Source organism: Haliotis asinina, chromosome 11 (assembly GCF_037392515.1).
Source record: "Haliotis asinina isolate JCU_RB_2024 chromosome 11, JCU_Hal_asi_v2, whole genome shotgun sequence".
NCBI lineage: Eukaryota > Metazoa > Mollusca > Gastropoda > Lepetellida > Haliotidae > Haliotis > Haliotis asinina.
The window spans coordinates 12,609,442-12,623,978 of NC_090290.1; the positions used below are offsets into that span (position 1 = coordinate 12,609,442).

At 37.6% G+C, this 14,537-nt stretch overlaps 1 protein-coding gene across 1 annotated transcript; it reads left to right on the top strand.

Annotated features, from left to right (window-relative positions):
* The first annotated feature begins 387 nt into the window (after window positions 1-387).
* On the top strand, window positions 388-10,997 carry LOC137255787 (dnaJ homolog subfamily C member 1-like). The gene is made up of 10 exons (XM_067793320.1): window positions 388-542; window positions 1,458-1,559; window positions 2,735-2,781; window positions 4,524-4,695; window positions 6,402-6,669; window positions 7,225-7,355; window positions 8,001-8,123; window positions 8,820-8,886; window positions 9,448-9,863; window positions 10,853-10,997. The coding sequence occupies exons 1-10, from the start codon at window positions 390-392 to the stop codon at window positions 10,934-10,936; spliced, it is 1,563 nt and encodes a 520-aa protein (XP_067649421.1). The 5' UTR covers window positions 388-389; the 3' UTR covers window positions 10,937-10,997.
* The last annotated feature ends 3,540 nt before the right edge of the window (window positions 10,998-14,537 follow it).

The following is a 14,537-nucleotide window of genomic DNA, read 5'->3' on the forward strand; positions in this document are numbered from 1 at the left end:
CCTCGTTTGGGGATCACATACAGATTGTATATAATAACCTGATTTAAACACCATTCACATCACCTTTAGTGAGTTTAAAGCAGGGTATTGTAGACGAACGATGTGTAATGAGAAGTTTTGTTCAGCAATTGTTTGAAACGTCGTAAAACATCTCATTCCAAGGTAGACAACTCTGTTTCACATCCTACTGCAGGGAGCTGTCATTAAAAGTAAAAACTAACGTTGTCTCATGTCAATAAGTCGCGAACAAGAACAATGCAAATGTCACCATATAAAACTTCGTAAATTATAACAGTTAATTAAAATCTAATCCAGCGAATTTTAATTAACATATTGAATTACAAAATCCCGATGTGAAAATACAAATCTTCACAATTCAGCCCCACAAAATGGCGATGGCAGGTAGTCGTCTGCTGAAAATAGTTTTGCTGACGTTGTCAGTGTCTGTTGTCGTATCTTGGGACAATAATGACTTTGAGATATTCGATTTAGTTGAGGAAGTAAATTATACGAACTTCTATGAAATTTTAGGTGTTGACCAGGTGAGTGGGATGGCGTAAGTGTCTAACATGACAACGTGGTTCGCATCTCTCTCAGTTTCAGTATGGAAGCCGGTGGACGTTTGTTGTTTTTGACAAGTCACATATTCTTAATATATTCTGCACCACATCTCTCAGATAATTCGAATGTAGGATGGGATGGTGACAGTACTCAGTTTCCGGGCAAGCTGATAACTTCTCAACTACAAGCACAAGCTGTTTTCAAAACATAACAACCGTAGACAAGCGTAGTAAAGTGTGCCATTATTATCACTGCAAGTCTGCATAGCATCGTGTTTGAAATCGTTTTGTTTTAGTGAAAATAGTGTGAAATGCGCCCTGAGAACATCCTCGTTTGACTGATGCAATGCTCCTGAGGTTTTGCCAATGTGACTTTATACGCATTTCGTCTTTGAACAAACTGTTTGCTGATCCTCCCAGAAGTTGGTGGGTCAGTAATGAAGCATCCAAGTTAATGATAACAAGTAAGATAATGTATGAGAATGTGCACCAAAACTTGACTCTGTTGAAATTAACAAGGAGTTGTCATCCATAAGTTGTATGTTTTATTTCAGAGCAAATATCATATTTCCCCTAATAAGAGTCAAGGGGCTTATTTTTTCCACAGACTTCCAGACTCGGCACTTACTGGGTGTAATTAACACTATCTTAAACCGCTGCTTTACCCCCAGCACTTACTAGAGGCCAAACACTTATGATGTTCACCTTTTGGAAGATGTTTCCATTTGTAGTAAACTTAAACTATAACAGCTATAAATCTATGCTCATTTCTAACTCTCAGTAATTCACACTATATCTTAGCCTGGGATTGCTATATTTTGCATGAGCATTTACCAATGTTTGTTTGACACTCTGTGAGAAATTTACATGAAGATCATTAAAATGTTCTTTTTTCAGACTGCAACCACTGCCGAGATTCGCCGTTCTTACCGCAAGCTTTCCTTGCAATATCACCCAGACAAGAACAAAGCAGATGATGCTGAGGATCAGTTTAGACGGGTCTGTATTCTGCTTAGATGCCCAGTCCCTCCTGGATTCCACGGCAAATTGTTAAGAATTACACGGGAAATTTAAGCAAATTCTGCAGCCTATTTTTCAATATTCTGCAAAACATTCTGCGGTTAAAACATTTAGGAAAAGCAACAAAAAATCATACAGAGCTTCATAGTTAAATTCTCAAACACAGATATACAGTTAAGTCGACGGTACACATCACATCTTGAGTAAGTTTGCTGACAAAGCACCAACACCTTTTTCTGTGTTTGAGAATTAAAGACTTGCTGAAAGTTATTTCTCTCCTCTCATTTGTAACTTTGATACAAACGAACAACTTCTGGTTTCATGCAAATAACATTTTTATATTTAAATTAAATCTGAAGTAATTTCAGTTTTCAAAGTAATCGATTTTGGGAACGTAATTGCAATAATGAAGTATCTTTAATCATAATTATTTTGAAAATGTTGTCATAGTAAATATGTCAGTTTCTTTTATGTGTAACTGATCCTACTTTTGACATTAAAACTACTTTTCATTTTGGGTGTCAGTCAGTTTTCACTAAATTTTTAAAATAAGTAAATTCCACGGCTGAAAAGTGACAAATTCTGCACGGATTCTGCAAGAAAATGCGTTTTCCATGGACCAGACATTTTTCTACATTCAAAGGTAAATTCCACGATTTTTTCTGCAAACACGGAATTGCTGAATCCAGGAGGGACTGGATGTCTTGTAAAATCTGGGTTAGGTTGGATTTTCAGAAACTTGTGCATGCTCTAAGAGGTGACTAATGGGATCTGGTTGTCAGGCTTACTGACTTGCTTGATTCACATCTTTGCATCCCATTTGCTTTGATCAATGCTTATTATGTCAACCACTGGATTTTATAGTCCAGCCTCCTGTCATATAGCTGAAACCATTCTTCTCCATTTCATGCAGCTCCAATAAATGAGATGGGTTTCATAACTGTGTGATAAGTACAAAGGGTATAAAGATGTCTTCACATGATTGTGCTATGAAAATTCTGTGATGTGATTTCATTATATGATTATCCAAAATGTAGTAACAAGATAATCTTATGAATGGTGTTTTTTTCATGTTTAATTCAGTCGTTTCAGTTCATTTAGCTTATACTGCTAAGATACAATGTGGATGATGTTATACATTGTTGTTCTTGTAGATGGTTGCAGTGTATGAAGTCCTTAAGGATGAAGAAAAAAGACAGAGGTATGTAGATTAAGATGTAGTCCTAACACTATACACCCAGCAAGATCTCACAATGATGAGTTGAGTCTAGGACAATAATGGTTGATATGGTGTCATGCAACACTGTGCAATACCAGCAGTAGGGAAAGAGTTTTTGTTTAGAAGAGTATTAGAATACAGTTCTTGATTTAAGATATGTTAACCTACCTGCACGAGGTTCAAACTAAGATAAAGAGCAAGCTGCACCAGACAAATTCCATTTGCCTTGCTTTTATCTGAACATGTAAATGAAAGAAATATGCTATTGAATAATTTAGATGCTTTATTCAGAAGTTTACCCACTAAATAATTGACTTTTTCTTGGTGCTAGTTACATTTATAACTGTCTTGTACTTTGTAATATTGGGTCGGATGAGTGTAGGTAACAACGTTACAAGGCACAAAATTGATACCTGTAATAGACCAACAAGCATCACAAGTAAACGGCTGGTCTCCTTTTTGCAGTGATCTGTCATTCCTCTTTCAAAAAGAACCCAACATTTATTAAACCTCATGATTAGTGCATCTCTCAATATTTCTTCAATATTTCTTCAGTACCATCATAGTTGTGAAGGCTTGATTGAGGACAAATTTTGATATGATAACAGTGACTTTGATGATTATGTACCATGCTTCTCTAATCATGTGGTCACCACTTTAGCAATCATTGGCATTCCTGTCACTGATCAGATAGGAAAGCATTTCCATTGTATACAACTATAATCTACTCCTGTGTAGAACCCATACAATTTACTGCAGTCTAACTGTAAGCTTATCCAGAGATTCCAACTTCTATGATTTTATTTCATTTGCTGTGAATTCTACTCTCAAACTATGCCAGTACTAGTGCAGTAGACATTCTACAAAATTTGAAGAAAATTCAATGAAATTCGGATATATTGGCAAAAGCATATATTTTTGTTGATTTCGCCTAAAAGGAATGACAAAAAGAAATGTAGTCCTGATAATTTTGGAATGTGCTGGTATGGGAAATTAAAGCTTCAACCTCGATTAGTCTCATATATTATCTTTCTCAGAATCCATCATGATTTTATGTATGTACTTGACTACTAATTTTATGGTCAATCTACTAATTTTGACACTACTATTTACAACAATTTTGGGTTGGCATCTCTGTTTACCACGGCTTACTGTTGAAAGCTTTGGAGCATTGCAGCCACATAGCCTGTGGGTATCTTAAATTGAACATCGGTCAGTTATTGCTAAAGGACAGAACTGGAACTATGTGAGTGAGTGAGTATGGTTTTATGCCACTTTTAGCAATATTCCAGCAATGTCACAGTAGGGGACACCAGAAATGGGTTTCATAAACTGTACCCATATGGGGAATTAAACCTTCTGGGCTACCTCACTACCCCTTGGAACTAGGTGATAGTCCAACTGTGTACTGACCTTAGTCACACATTTGGAAAACTTAATAAGTACAGCTTAAACAACAAGTCAAGTACTGTATTTCTTTTGCCAAATCATCTCCTCCTTTCCCCCAAACTGTTTACAAACCATTGTAACAAAGGGGTGTGTAGCTGGCTCTTTAATCTGTGTTTTGTGCTTAGGTTTGATTGTGTATGTTTTATGCCAAAGTCAACACTGTATCAGTTTCCTGATTAAATGTTTCCTCAAAGTGTGCTGCTTGTAAGAATGGAAAATTCATGAAGGTTATTGACACTCTCCTTCAAACTACCTTGTTTTGTGTTTGTGGTCAGGTATGACCAGGTGTTGGTCGAGGGGCTCCCCGACTGGCGGCAGCCAGTGTTTTACTACCGCCGTGTCCGCAAGATGGGCATGTTGGAGCTGACCGGCCTTCTGGGCTTCATCCTCACCATTGGACAGTACCTGGTATCCTGGGCAGTGTACTTTGAGAAGAGACTCTCGCTGGTCAGTCTTTACTCATGTTAGACAAGGTTTTGTATATTCAGCCATACTCTTCTTCCTTTGTAGTTTTTATGAAATGAACTGAGTGAAGGGTGAAGTCGCAATCAAGTTTATAACTTATTTAAATATGTTCTTATTTGCCTCAATTCACTGTTCTTGACAGTTTAAACGTTTAGATGTAGCTGCAAAATTGTAACACAGGATATTGATGACTTTATGTTCTTGTACAGTTTATTGCTGCTAATGCACATCGATCATAAGCAATGGCAAATAGGGGTTGTAATTTATGGTGAAAAAATAAATCAGTTGTGTATTTTTTCATGTTAGACATCATTATTTTATGATTAACTATCAATGTGTGAAACCCCATCATTTGAGGTGTGAAACCCAGAGTTGAGATCTTATTCATCTTACCATTCGCAAAAGAAAATACTAGAGGTGTTTTAGAATTAAAAGCATGCAATGAGCTTCCACTGTCATTTTTGTCTGTTAGTTTTGCTTAATTAACATGGGTCCTTTGTGTTATTGAAGTCTTAACAGATCTCATGTAACCATTGTCTACAGAAATGCAGAACCAGTGTTTAGGAAAAGCTTGTGCAGTGGGCCATTTTGTACATTAGAATAAAAAATGGCCCATTCAAATTTTGAAGTTTACTATTGATACAAGGGCAGTGGCGTATTCTAATTCAGAAATTGGGTAATAATCCTGAAAATGGCCCATTGTCAAAGTTCTCTGACCCAGTCCCTGAGTACACATGAACAATCCTTCATTTCAATGTCTCTTTCTTTATGGGCATTAAAGTATAACAGACCAATATCTTTCCATGCATACATACACACATACAGACAGACAGACAGGATGTGTTGAGGTGATTTTACAATGATGCTTATATTGGCCACTGTTGGTTTACTCTTAACTATCTGCTGAAAACGGACGGAGATGGAACTCCCATATGTGTTTCTTGCAAGTGAAGTGTTCAACATCAAGCATATCTTGCTTGACTGAGTGGACTTTTCGACTGCAAGGGGAATCACGTTATGTTGTGAGAAATCTGAAACAGTTAAAGATCCCTTTTCCTGTGTGAGCAGGCATCTCATTGTTAACTACCTGAGAGAAGTTGACCTGTATCGTAAATTGTAACTATATAGTTGTCAATAGTGAATTGCTTGCTCTTGAATTTGGTGCTATGACATTTTTCTTTATAAATAATAATATAATGAATCTTCATGTTTTATAACATGGACTTTGCACTTGAATGAAGACTTGATCTCGTCTCTATATAGCTGAGAGGACCTGCCAAAGTTAAGTTATAACCCAACTCAACTCAGAAAAAACGTGTTCTGTACAGGTGCACAGCTTTGCTCTCAAACCCACACAACCCCTATTATATTCACTGGTATGGTAACATTTGCAATTACATCCTCTGCTGTCAACACCCATGAAGATTCTGGGTAGAAATGGTCTTTAGCAATCCATTCTTATCATGAAGCGTCTAACGGTATTGGGTGTTTGACTCGCTGACTTGGTTGACGCATGTCTGAATTGTGTAGACAGATGTTCATGCTGTTCATCACTGGATTGTGTGGTCCAGACTTGTTTGTTAACAAACATATTTTGATATAACTGGATTGCTGAGTGTGGCATTAAACAATTATTCAACCGTCCTACTCTGCTCTCAGATAGAATACTGTAAAATTGTCTGATGCAGGAAGACTTTTATGCCTCAAAGAAGAAGAAGGTGGCCGAGAAGAACAAGAAGAAGAGCAAGGTCGGAGTTGAGGAGCTGGAGGAGGAGATCGAGGAAGAGCTGAAGTCCCTGCCCCGCCCCCAGCTGATGGACCTGTGGATGTTTCGACTGCCCGGCTTTCTGGTTTACATGGCTTGCAGGTTACCAGAAGCGGTCGGGGCACTGGTAGAGCTTGTCAAGTCTCGGAGGAAGGTGGAAGAAGAGGAGGAAGAAGAAGAGGAGGAGCAGGGTTAGTGGAGAAGTTGTGCGGGAAGGCTCATTCTGTAGTGATGTGCATATTGATAATATTTGCAATTCTTACAATCCATGGAGTTTCATCTATTTTTTTAGTGTGCAGAGTCGCATCTCTTTGGTGTGCCAGCATCCCAGGATGTTGGATTGTATATCTTGAGATTTGACTATTTCACAGAATGTTTACTATCTGGCTGACCTAACTTAACATTCCATTTTATAACGGTTTTAATTTCAGAACAAAGCTCGAAGATAAGGTTTCTTTTTGGAACTAGATATTTGAATTCAGAAATTTATTTATGCATACTAAATATGTATGATTAAACAAAGTGCTGAAAAGCCACTGACAAAAGTTAGAATGTTAGTGTGTTTTTACCTCGTTTGAATTGATGCTCATGCTGTTGATCACTGGATTGTCTTGTCCAGACGATTAATTACAGACCGCTGCCATATTGCTTAAATATTGTGCAACATAAAGCTTAACTCACTCACTCAGTTCATGACACTTATAGAGGATCTAATGTGGTAAGGGTGAGAAACTATACCTCTTCAGAATCTACACGGAAAGCCAAACGGAAGAAAATGGAGATCCCTGAGTATCAAGCCGACCTATATCAGCATGCCCCATCCAGTCACACTGAAGTCAGAGCTCAGGCTGCTGATGGTGAACACAAACCCATCAAGGTTGTACAATAATCCCAAACTCCTAAGTAAACTGGGCATTAGCTACAATATGATTTTCCAGGCCTCCTCACAGTTTTGATAGTTCCTGACTCTTTGGTTTCCTCATGTGCAGACAAAGTCTCTGGAATCTTTTATTATTCAATTCATTTCCTTTGTTTTATTTTTTCATCCTGATGTTGAGTTCCTGTGGAATACAGCTGACAAGACTCACTTTTAAATTTAGATAGTTTTATGTGAAGGATCAAAACTGATTCCGAAGTTTTATTTGAAAAAGTAATATTAAAATATAAAATATTTCGAAGTCAATGGCTGTTCCTCAGAAAATCCCAGGGTTGTGGGCAATTAAGTAGAAAATACCCAAGATTTCTAGGAGAATGCCCACAAACCTGCCTGTGGAGGTTTATTTGTATAAGGTGAAACTGATGAGACAACAGTGACGTCACTGGAGATCTGTAAGAGTCTGAGAGACATATATTCCATAGCCATAGTGGAGGGCCAGGCTTCATTTCCTAAATTACACAGTACAAAATATTTTCAGGAGAGGAGATATTTTGCTAAAATCTGAATTTGATTTTATTTCTGCTTGTATCATTTCAACGCTCATCAGTTTGACTTGCTCACCCTTGATGTGTCAATATGTTACAGAAAGATGGAGACTGGTCAGATGAGGAACTGATACTGCTGGCAAAAGCTGTCAACAAGTTCCCAGGGGGAACTGTGAAGCGATGGGAGAAGATAGCTGATTTTGTAGGCAGGACAGTTGAGGAGGTGGGATATGCCATAAATTACATACCCACTGTCTTTCTTACGAAGTGGTGGTCAATATAAGCTTTCTTGAAAGAAATGAATGGAAACATCACTTAGATATTGATTCGACACAAAGTAGGCATTGTAGTCACATATTAGGATAAAAACATTTTTAGTATGATATTTTGGAAGTGATTTGGTACAGAGCCTTGTCCTACTGACTGGCAATAATTTATGTATATATTCAAGCCAAAGTTGATTTTTATGATCTTTTCAGCTTGTGTCTTAAGACAGTGTACTCCTAAAGAGTATCACACTATTGCAAACATGTAATGAGGGAAGCTGACATAAAATCTTAACATATATCTCCTTGAGACCGTTTAAAGATCCCAGGACTTTTGACTGGAGACTTGGAGAAGCTGACATTCAATCAAAACATTCTAGACACATGGAAACTTATACATATATGTGTTATTGTAATAACTGAAACATTGAAATATTCGTCAGTCTTGTTCACTGCGAGGCTAAGGGATATGTTTGATAATGTGTAGTTTTAATAAATGTTGCAAACATACATGTTGTAAAAGAGTGAACTTACAGGCCCATGTAGCATTGCTATAATCAAAGCGTGTTGCATGATATCTTCAGAGAAAACTCATGTTATTTGAGTGTTTCTGGTTTAATTGACATTGTTTAAAGGCTGTTATTTGTTTCCAGGTGACTGTTAAGTCTAAACAGGTGAAAGGTGGTGCCTTTGCAATGAACCTGAGTTCATCTGTTCAAGGTAATACACTGGTATATTTTACTGTATACCTTACTTTCAGCTATATTACTTAACCAAGTTGAGACAGTGGTATTATCTTGTGGAAGATATGTATGCATGCTACAGTATGTTAGGCTCAAAAGTGAACCGATGAATTGCAATGAATTGCAAGTTGAAAACTAAAAAACTTAAAATACTGAGTGAAACGCTGATCGTAATCAAAACATCAGATGAACTCTTTCTTGATGAATGACAGCAAGAAAAATGAGGTGCAAGGTTGATGGCTAGAGTTACCTGCTCTTGGCTTAGGGAGCCCTGAGGGCCTTGTAGGGTTGGTTCCACAAGACAAAAGCGTGTTTTATGTTTATTAAAATATGGTTATTACTGTTGAAGGCTTTATAATGGACATTTTAATGCTTAGGTGTACACAAAGAGGAGAATCAAGAAACTGTCTGATCACTGGATTGTCTGGTCCAGACTCGATTATTTACAGACCGCTGCCATATAGCTGGAATATTGCTGATTGCGGCGTAAAACTAAACTCACTCAGTTTGTAGAATACTGATTGTACTTTTCTGACAGGTGGTGCCTTCTCTGGAAAAAGCAAGAAACAAGAATGGGATATAAGTGACTCTATCATAACAACAAATGATCCTCTGGCATCCTCGGAAAACATGGATGAGGAAAATAAACCGAGAAGAAGAAACAAACCATCCAAAGTTGTGAAAACTGCTGATAGATCGCTGCAAATAGCTCACAGTCAGCCGGTCTCTAAACCTGCAGCAGCACCGCCCTCTGAGAAAGGGGCACCTGCTAGTGTTGGTTCAGTGAGTCAGGACTCACAGAGTAATACCACAGAGTCTGTGAAACTAAAGACAGGGGACAGCACATGGACTCAGAACCAACAGGTGATATTTGAGTGGGCTCTGAAGCATACACCAAAGGGGGTGGACAAGAGATGGGAGAAAATTGCTGAACAAATTCCAGGAAAATCAAAAGTGAGTACGCCTATAAACAGGATTTCACATGCCATTTGGGATTGTCTGGTAGTTAAGCATTATCTTGAGATCACAAAATTCCATCTTTGATTCCAATCTTGAGTATCAGACTCTGGTGAGGTGCAAAACTTATTTTTTTGCATCTTCAATGATATTACCATGATTGCTGGAATAGTGGAAGGCCAGGAGGGCATTAAACACACCCATTCATATTTCTTTGACATTTCGTGTGAGTTTAATTTTACGCCGCACTCAGCAATATTCCAGCTACAGGGTGGCAGTCTGTAAACAATCGAGTCTGGACCAAATAGTCTTGTGACCAACAACATGAGCATTGATCTGCACAATTGGCACCGATGACATGTGCCAACCAAGTCAGTGAGCCTGACCACCTGATCTCATATGGCAAGCTTACTCACCTTTTATGGCAAGCATGGGCTGCTGAAGGGCTATTTTACCCCCGAGACCTTCACGAGGCTGACATTTCTTGACCCACTGAAGTTTTTGTTTTAGGAGTTGGGGTACAGGTAACCTTGTCACTTAAGGTGCTGCAATTCACTGTTGAGAGCTTCCCCTTTGGGCATACCAGAGTCCTCTGATTGTTGCATCTGATCAAAGTTTCTTGTGATTTATCTGCCAGTTTCTCGTAATGGTCCTTTCACCAAAGTGGTAAATATCTAAAGCTTGCACAGAAAAAATTTGACATGTGATGGTTTAAAAGCAGTGTTCATACTCTCTGAAATCTGAGATCTGGGTTCGAATTGGTCCTTCGCAACCAATGCTTGTTGTAAGAGGTGATTTACATGTTTGTTTGGTCAGGCTAGCTGACTTGGTTGACACATGTCATTGTATCCCAATTATGTAGATCATAATGTTAATCATTGTACTGTCTGGTCCACCATATAGCTGGAATATTGCTGAGTGTGCCATTAAACAACAAACAAACCAACAAACAAATCTCACTCACTCACTCACTCAATCAATTTCAGGAAGACTGTATACTGAGGTTCAAGTACCTGGCTGATTTAGTCAAGAAGAAGAAGACAGGCCAGAATACTGAAGAACAAAGTTGAGGTGTTGGAGATTAGATCTTCTCATGGTGCTAACATTACCTAGCAATGCATTTATTGGATGAGCATTACCTGTGGTGAAATATATACTATGGTGGCTGCTCTGCGACCTGTGATACAGGAGTGTACATAAGGGCTATGGTGTATGATGTTGAGGGGATGCTGGAGATGTTGCTGATTATGTGACAGTGAGTGTTGATGGAATGTATGTCATGTGCTTGTGATATGGTTTCAGGATTCTATTTAGAAACATTAGTGTATGTCTTTATGTGTATTATTCTTTATATCTTTATGCATATATTTTGCAGGTAAAATATTCTAAGACTAAATATATAGTCTAGGTTTTTTGGCACAGTAACCAAAGATTTTGTCTACTCTACTTTCATCAGTAAGGTGGTTGCAGCAAATAGCTGCAAAATTGCTGATGTTGAATTAAGCAATACTTACTCAGCAGGGTGGTGGGGTAGCCCAGTGGTTGAAGCTTTTGTTTTGCTCCAACATTGGGTAATTTTCTTTAGGTGAAGACCATTTCTGGTAACCCCCACTGTGATATTGCTGAATATTTCTTATCTAAAGGTGGTGTGAAACCATTCTCACTGGTTTCACCAAAGATGAATACACATGCCTGACTTTTAATGTGTTTGATCATCTGACATATTAAGGCCAATTATGAATCAAAGAGGTCAAATGAACTCTAATAATGAACATTGTGCGAATGCCTCCTTTACCTTAGATAGAAACACTCACTGGGTTCCCCAGCTTTAACCAGTCCATCTCTTGACCTGTTGATTATGACTTACAACTGCTTCGGAAATTGGCTAAGTTTATTTCCTGGTGAGGGAGGATCATTGTGTTTACAAACAGTGAACAAGGTTCTACCTTGACCTTCAAAGCTGAGGATCCAGAGGACCCACAATAGCAAATTTCAAGGCTCGTTGTGTTCTGCAAACAAAATGAATGATGTTTACTGTAACATTAAATATTTTTTTATTAATGGGACCTTCTTATTTCTTGTGCACTCTTTGGAATAATGAATATTGATGTGCGATGTTATTTTTCTCTACATCCTTTGCATATTGTATTTCTAGTTGGCAGTACTGAGTGGTCACAAGCAAGGATTTAGGGGACATGAATTCCTGTGACCTATATACTTAAAATTGACAGTGAAAGCAACAGACTTTATTAGTGCGTCCACAGGGACACAGGAAAAGTCCAAATATTTTTAAATATTATCATTTACAGTTTAATCACTGTAACAATATGATGATCATGACACATAATGCAGTAACAGTAACTGAATTACTAAAGTTTTACAACATAGCATCAATGATAATGTGTAAGTGTCTGGACCCACATTTTGTACTCCAGGACCCGTGAAAATTAAGTCTGAGTCCCAGGGACCCTCAAATACCGGACTCAAGGTAAATTGCTGCACTAGTATTCACCTATTAGGGTTTCCATGATACATCGATGTATCAATACTTTTTCAAAGACAGTTATTGATATACATTTAGAGATGTGTCAATATTTACTTTGGAAAGTATCAGTTTAAATATGTTTAAGTATCATTTACATTTTGCCATTGTATCATGTATTTGGATGCTATAAGATTTTGAATAAATGATTATTTTTCATCCTCAGGTATGGGAAATTAGAACTTCTCAAAGAATAAAATTTGTTGACCTTTTATGGATTATAAGATATGAAATATTAATGTTTAAAATGTAAATACATTTAGGTAATAATGCTGTAAATCGTGACATGGGTGTGATATGTATCGATTCATGAAACTTATGTATCGTGACATCGCTAATTCACATTCAAGCATTTATTTCACGTCGGAGCCATGACACCCTTTCCAACTCATTGCACATCAAAGTTGTCCACATTAAACATTCAAAACGTTTTTGGCCAAAGACACTGTATATGTTGTCTGATATGTTACATACTTACTTCATATGTTCTTCTTGTTTACTTCTGATATGTTGTGTCAGTTAACAATGTGAATTGCCGCAAAGCAATATATCAGTGACAAATCTATATATAAACATTTAAAGGTGATTGATTTTTGTTATTTTCTTATCCGGCCATAAATATATAGAGTCGTCATGTTTTCTCATATATCTGATAATGAACTGTAACAGGGATGGCAGTTTTCTGTGAATCTGTGGAAACCCGCTGATGTAAATGCAAACCAATGGATCTTGACCCACCCTGATCTGGTTGAGGGCCTATGGCCCCCAGAACACCAGACGATTTTCAGGTGAAATCACTTTCACCTGTTGCCATTCCTGATATTTGTTCCTAACTTAAATTTCTTATTCACCACTGGCAGGATTGGATCTATCATTGGTCATTGTCATGTTAATTTAACACTGTCAGCATCATATAAATACATACAGAAAATACCTTTTTCACTTTTTTCACTGAATATAATGAAAAATACAACTGCTGACTTGTTATTTTATTCTGTAGAATGTTATTGTTACCTAATATTTGTGATATGTATCATATTTTGTGGTTTCATGCAGCTCAAGTAAAAACAAGACAATCATGATGATAATTTAGGACAAATAACTTACAATGACAATTTAGCTTTGTGATTGTCTCCATAAAATTTTCTTCAGTCATTCATTTATTTAGCACCTAGTATCAATGTGACTAGTTATTAGTTGGATGCTATAATCAGAATCTGGTTATTATTACCGTGGATAAACCTAGATGCCCGTTAGGCGCTAGACTTTAGTCCTAGAAGCTCTCAGGAGTCAAGCTGCCAAACACAGTCTCCCATCCAAAGACTCTCCAAGCTTGACATAGCTTAACTTCAACTGATTCGTGACATGGGGTCTATGCACACAAGCACACACCACCACCATCTTCTCAAGACAGTGCAAGACACATAACTCAGCAACTGATACATCCCATGTGTTGTATGTAGATCAAGTCAGCAGCAGATCCTGTTTCCTGAGTGATATTGTTCATCCATCTTTCAAGAAGTAATCAGTTCCAGAAAAAGGGCACAGTCCATCATCACTGTCCTTTCCTTTCACTCCAAGCTGACAGGATGTGAATCTTCTTGCCACTGACTTTGTTATTTTGTAGACTTCCATCAAAAGGTTTTCTTTGCTTACTCCATAATTTAGTCAACCCCACCAAAGATATATTATGATTTCTATATTTTTAAGTCTTGGCTTATTAATATTGCAGTAGTATTTTGGTTTTTATTCTCTTGGCCAATATTTCCTGCTGGTTAATGCAAATACAATGCACATTCAAACAGCCTCTGACCCACCAGTCTGTTTTCAAGTATAAAGCCAGTCAGGTCAGTAATCCTCCAGATTCTTTGGCCCGACTGGCAAGTGCATTTTCATGGGGCCATTTCATAAGTATTACATTCGTTCCAGTTCTTAGGTGATAATACACATTTAAATCATGCAAGATTATGGCCTATTAAGAATGTTCACCATATTAGCAGCTTATGTTTGTGTGATTGTTTGCATAGTTTCTACATTCAAATTTCAGGTTGGTGAAGTATTATGTGGGCAAGTAACCTTCAGGTATAGCTAGTCCTCAGGTGGCTATTTGGCTCACTGCTTGTATGTCC

Coding starts and splice junctions, on each gene's coding strand:
- LOC137255787 (XM_067793320.1), top strand. CDS start 390: ATGGCGATGGCAGGTAGTCGTCTGCTGAAAATAGTTTTGCTGACGTTG. Junction 6,670..7,224: donor AGAAGAAGAGGAGGAGCAGG/GTTAGTGGAGAA, acceptor ATACCTCTTCAG/AATCTACACGGAAAGCCAAA. Junction 7,356..8,000: donor GTGAACACAAACCCATCAAG/GTTGTACAATAA, acceptor AATATGTTACAG/AAAGATGGAGACTGGTCAGA.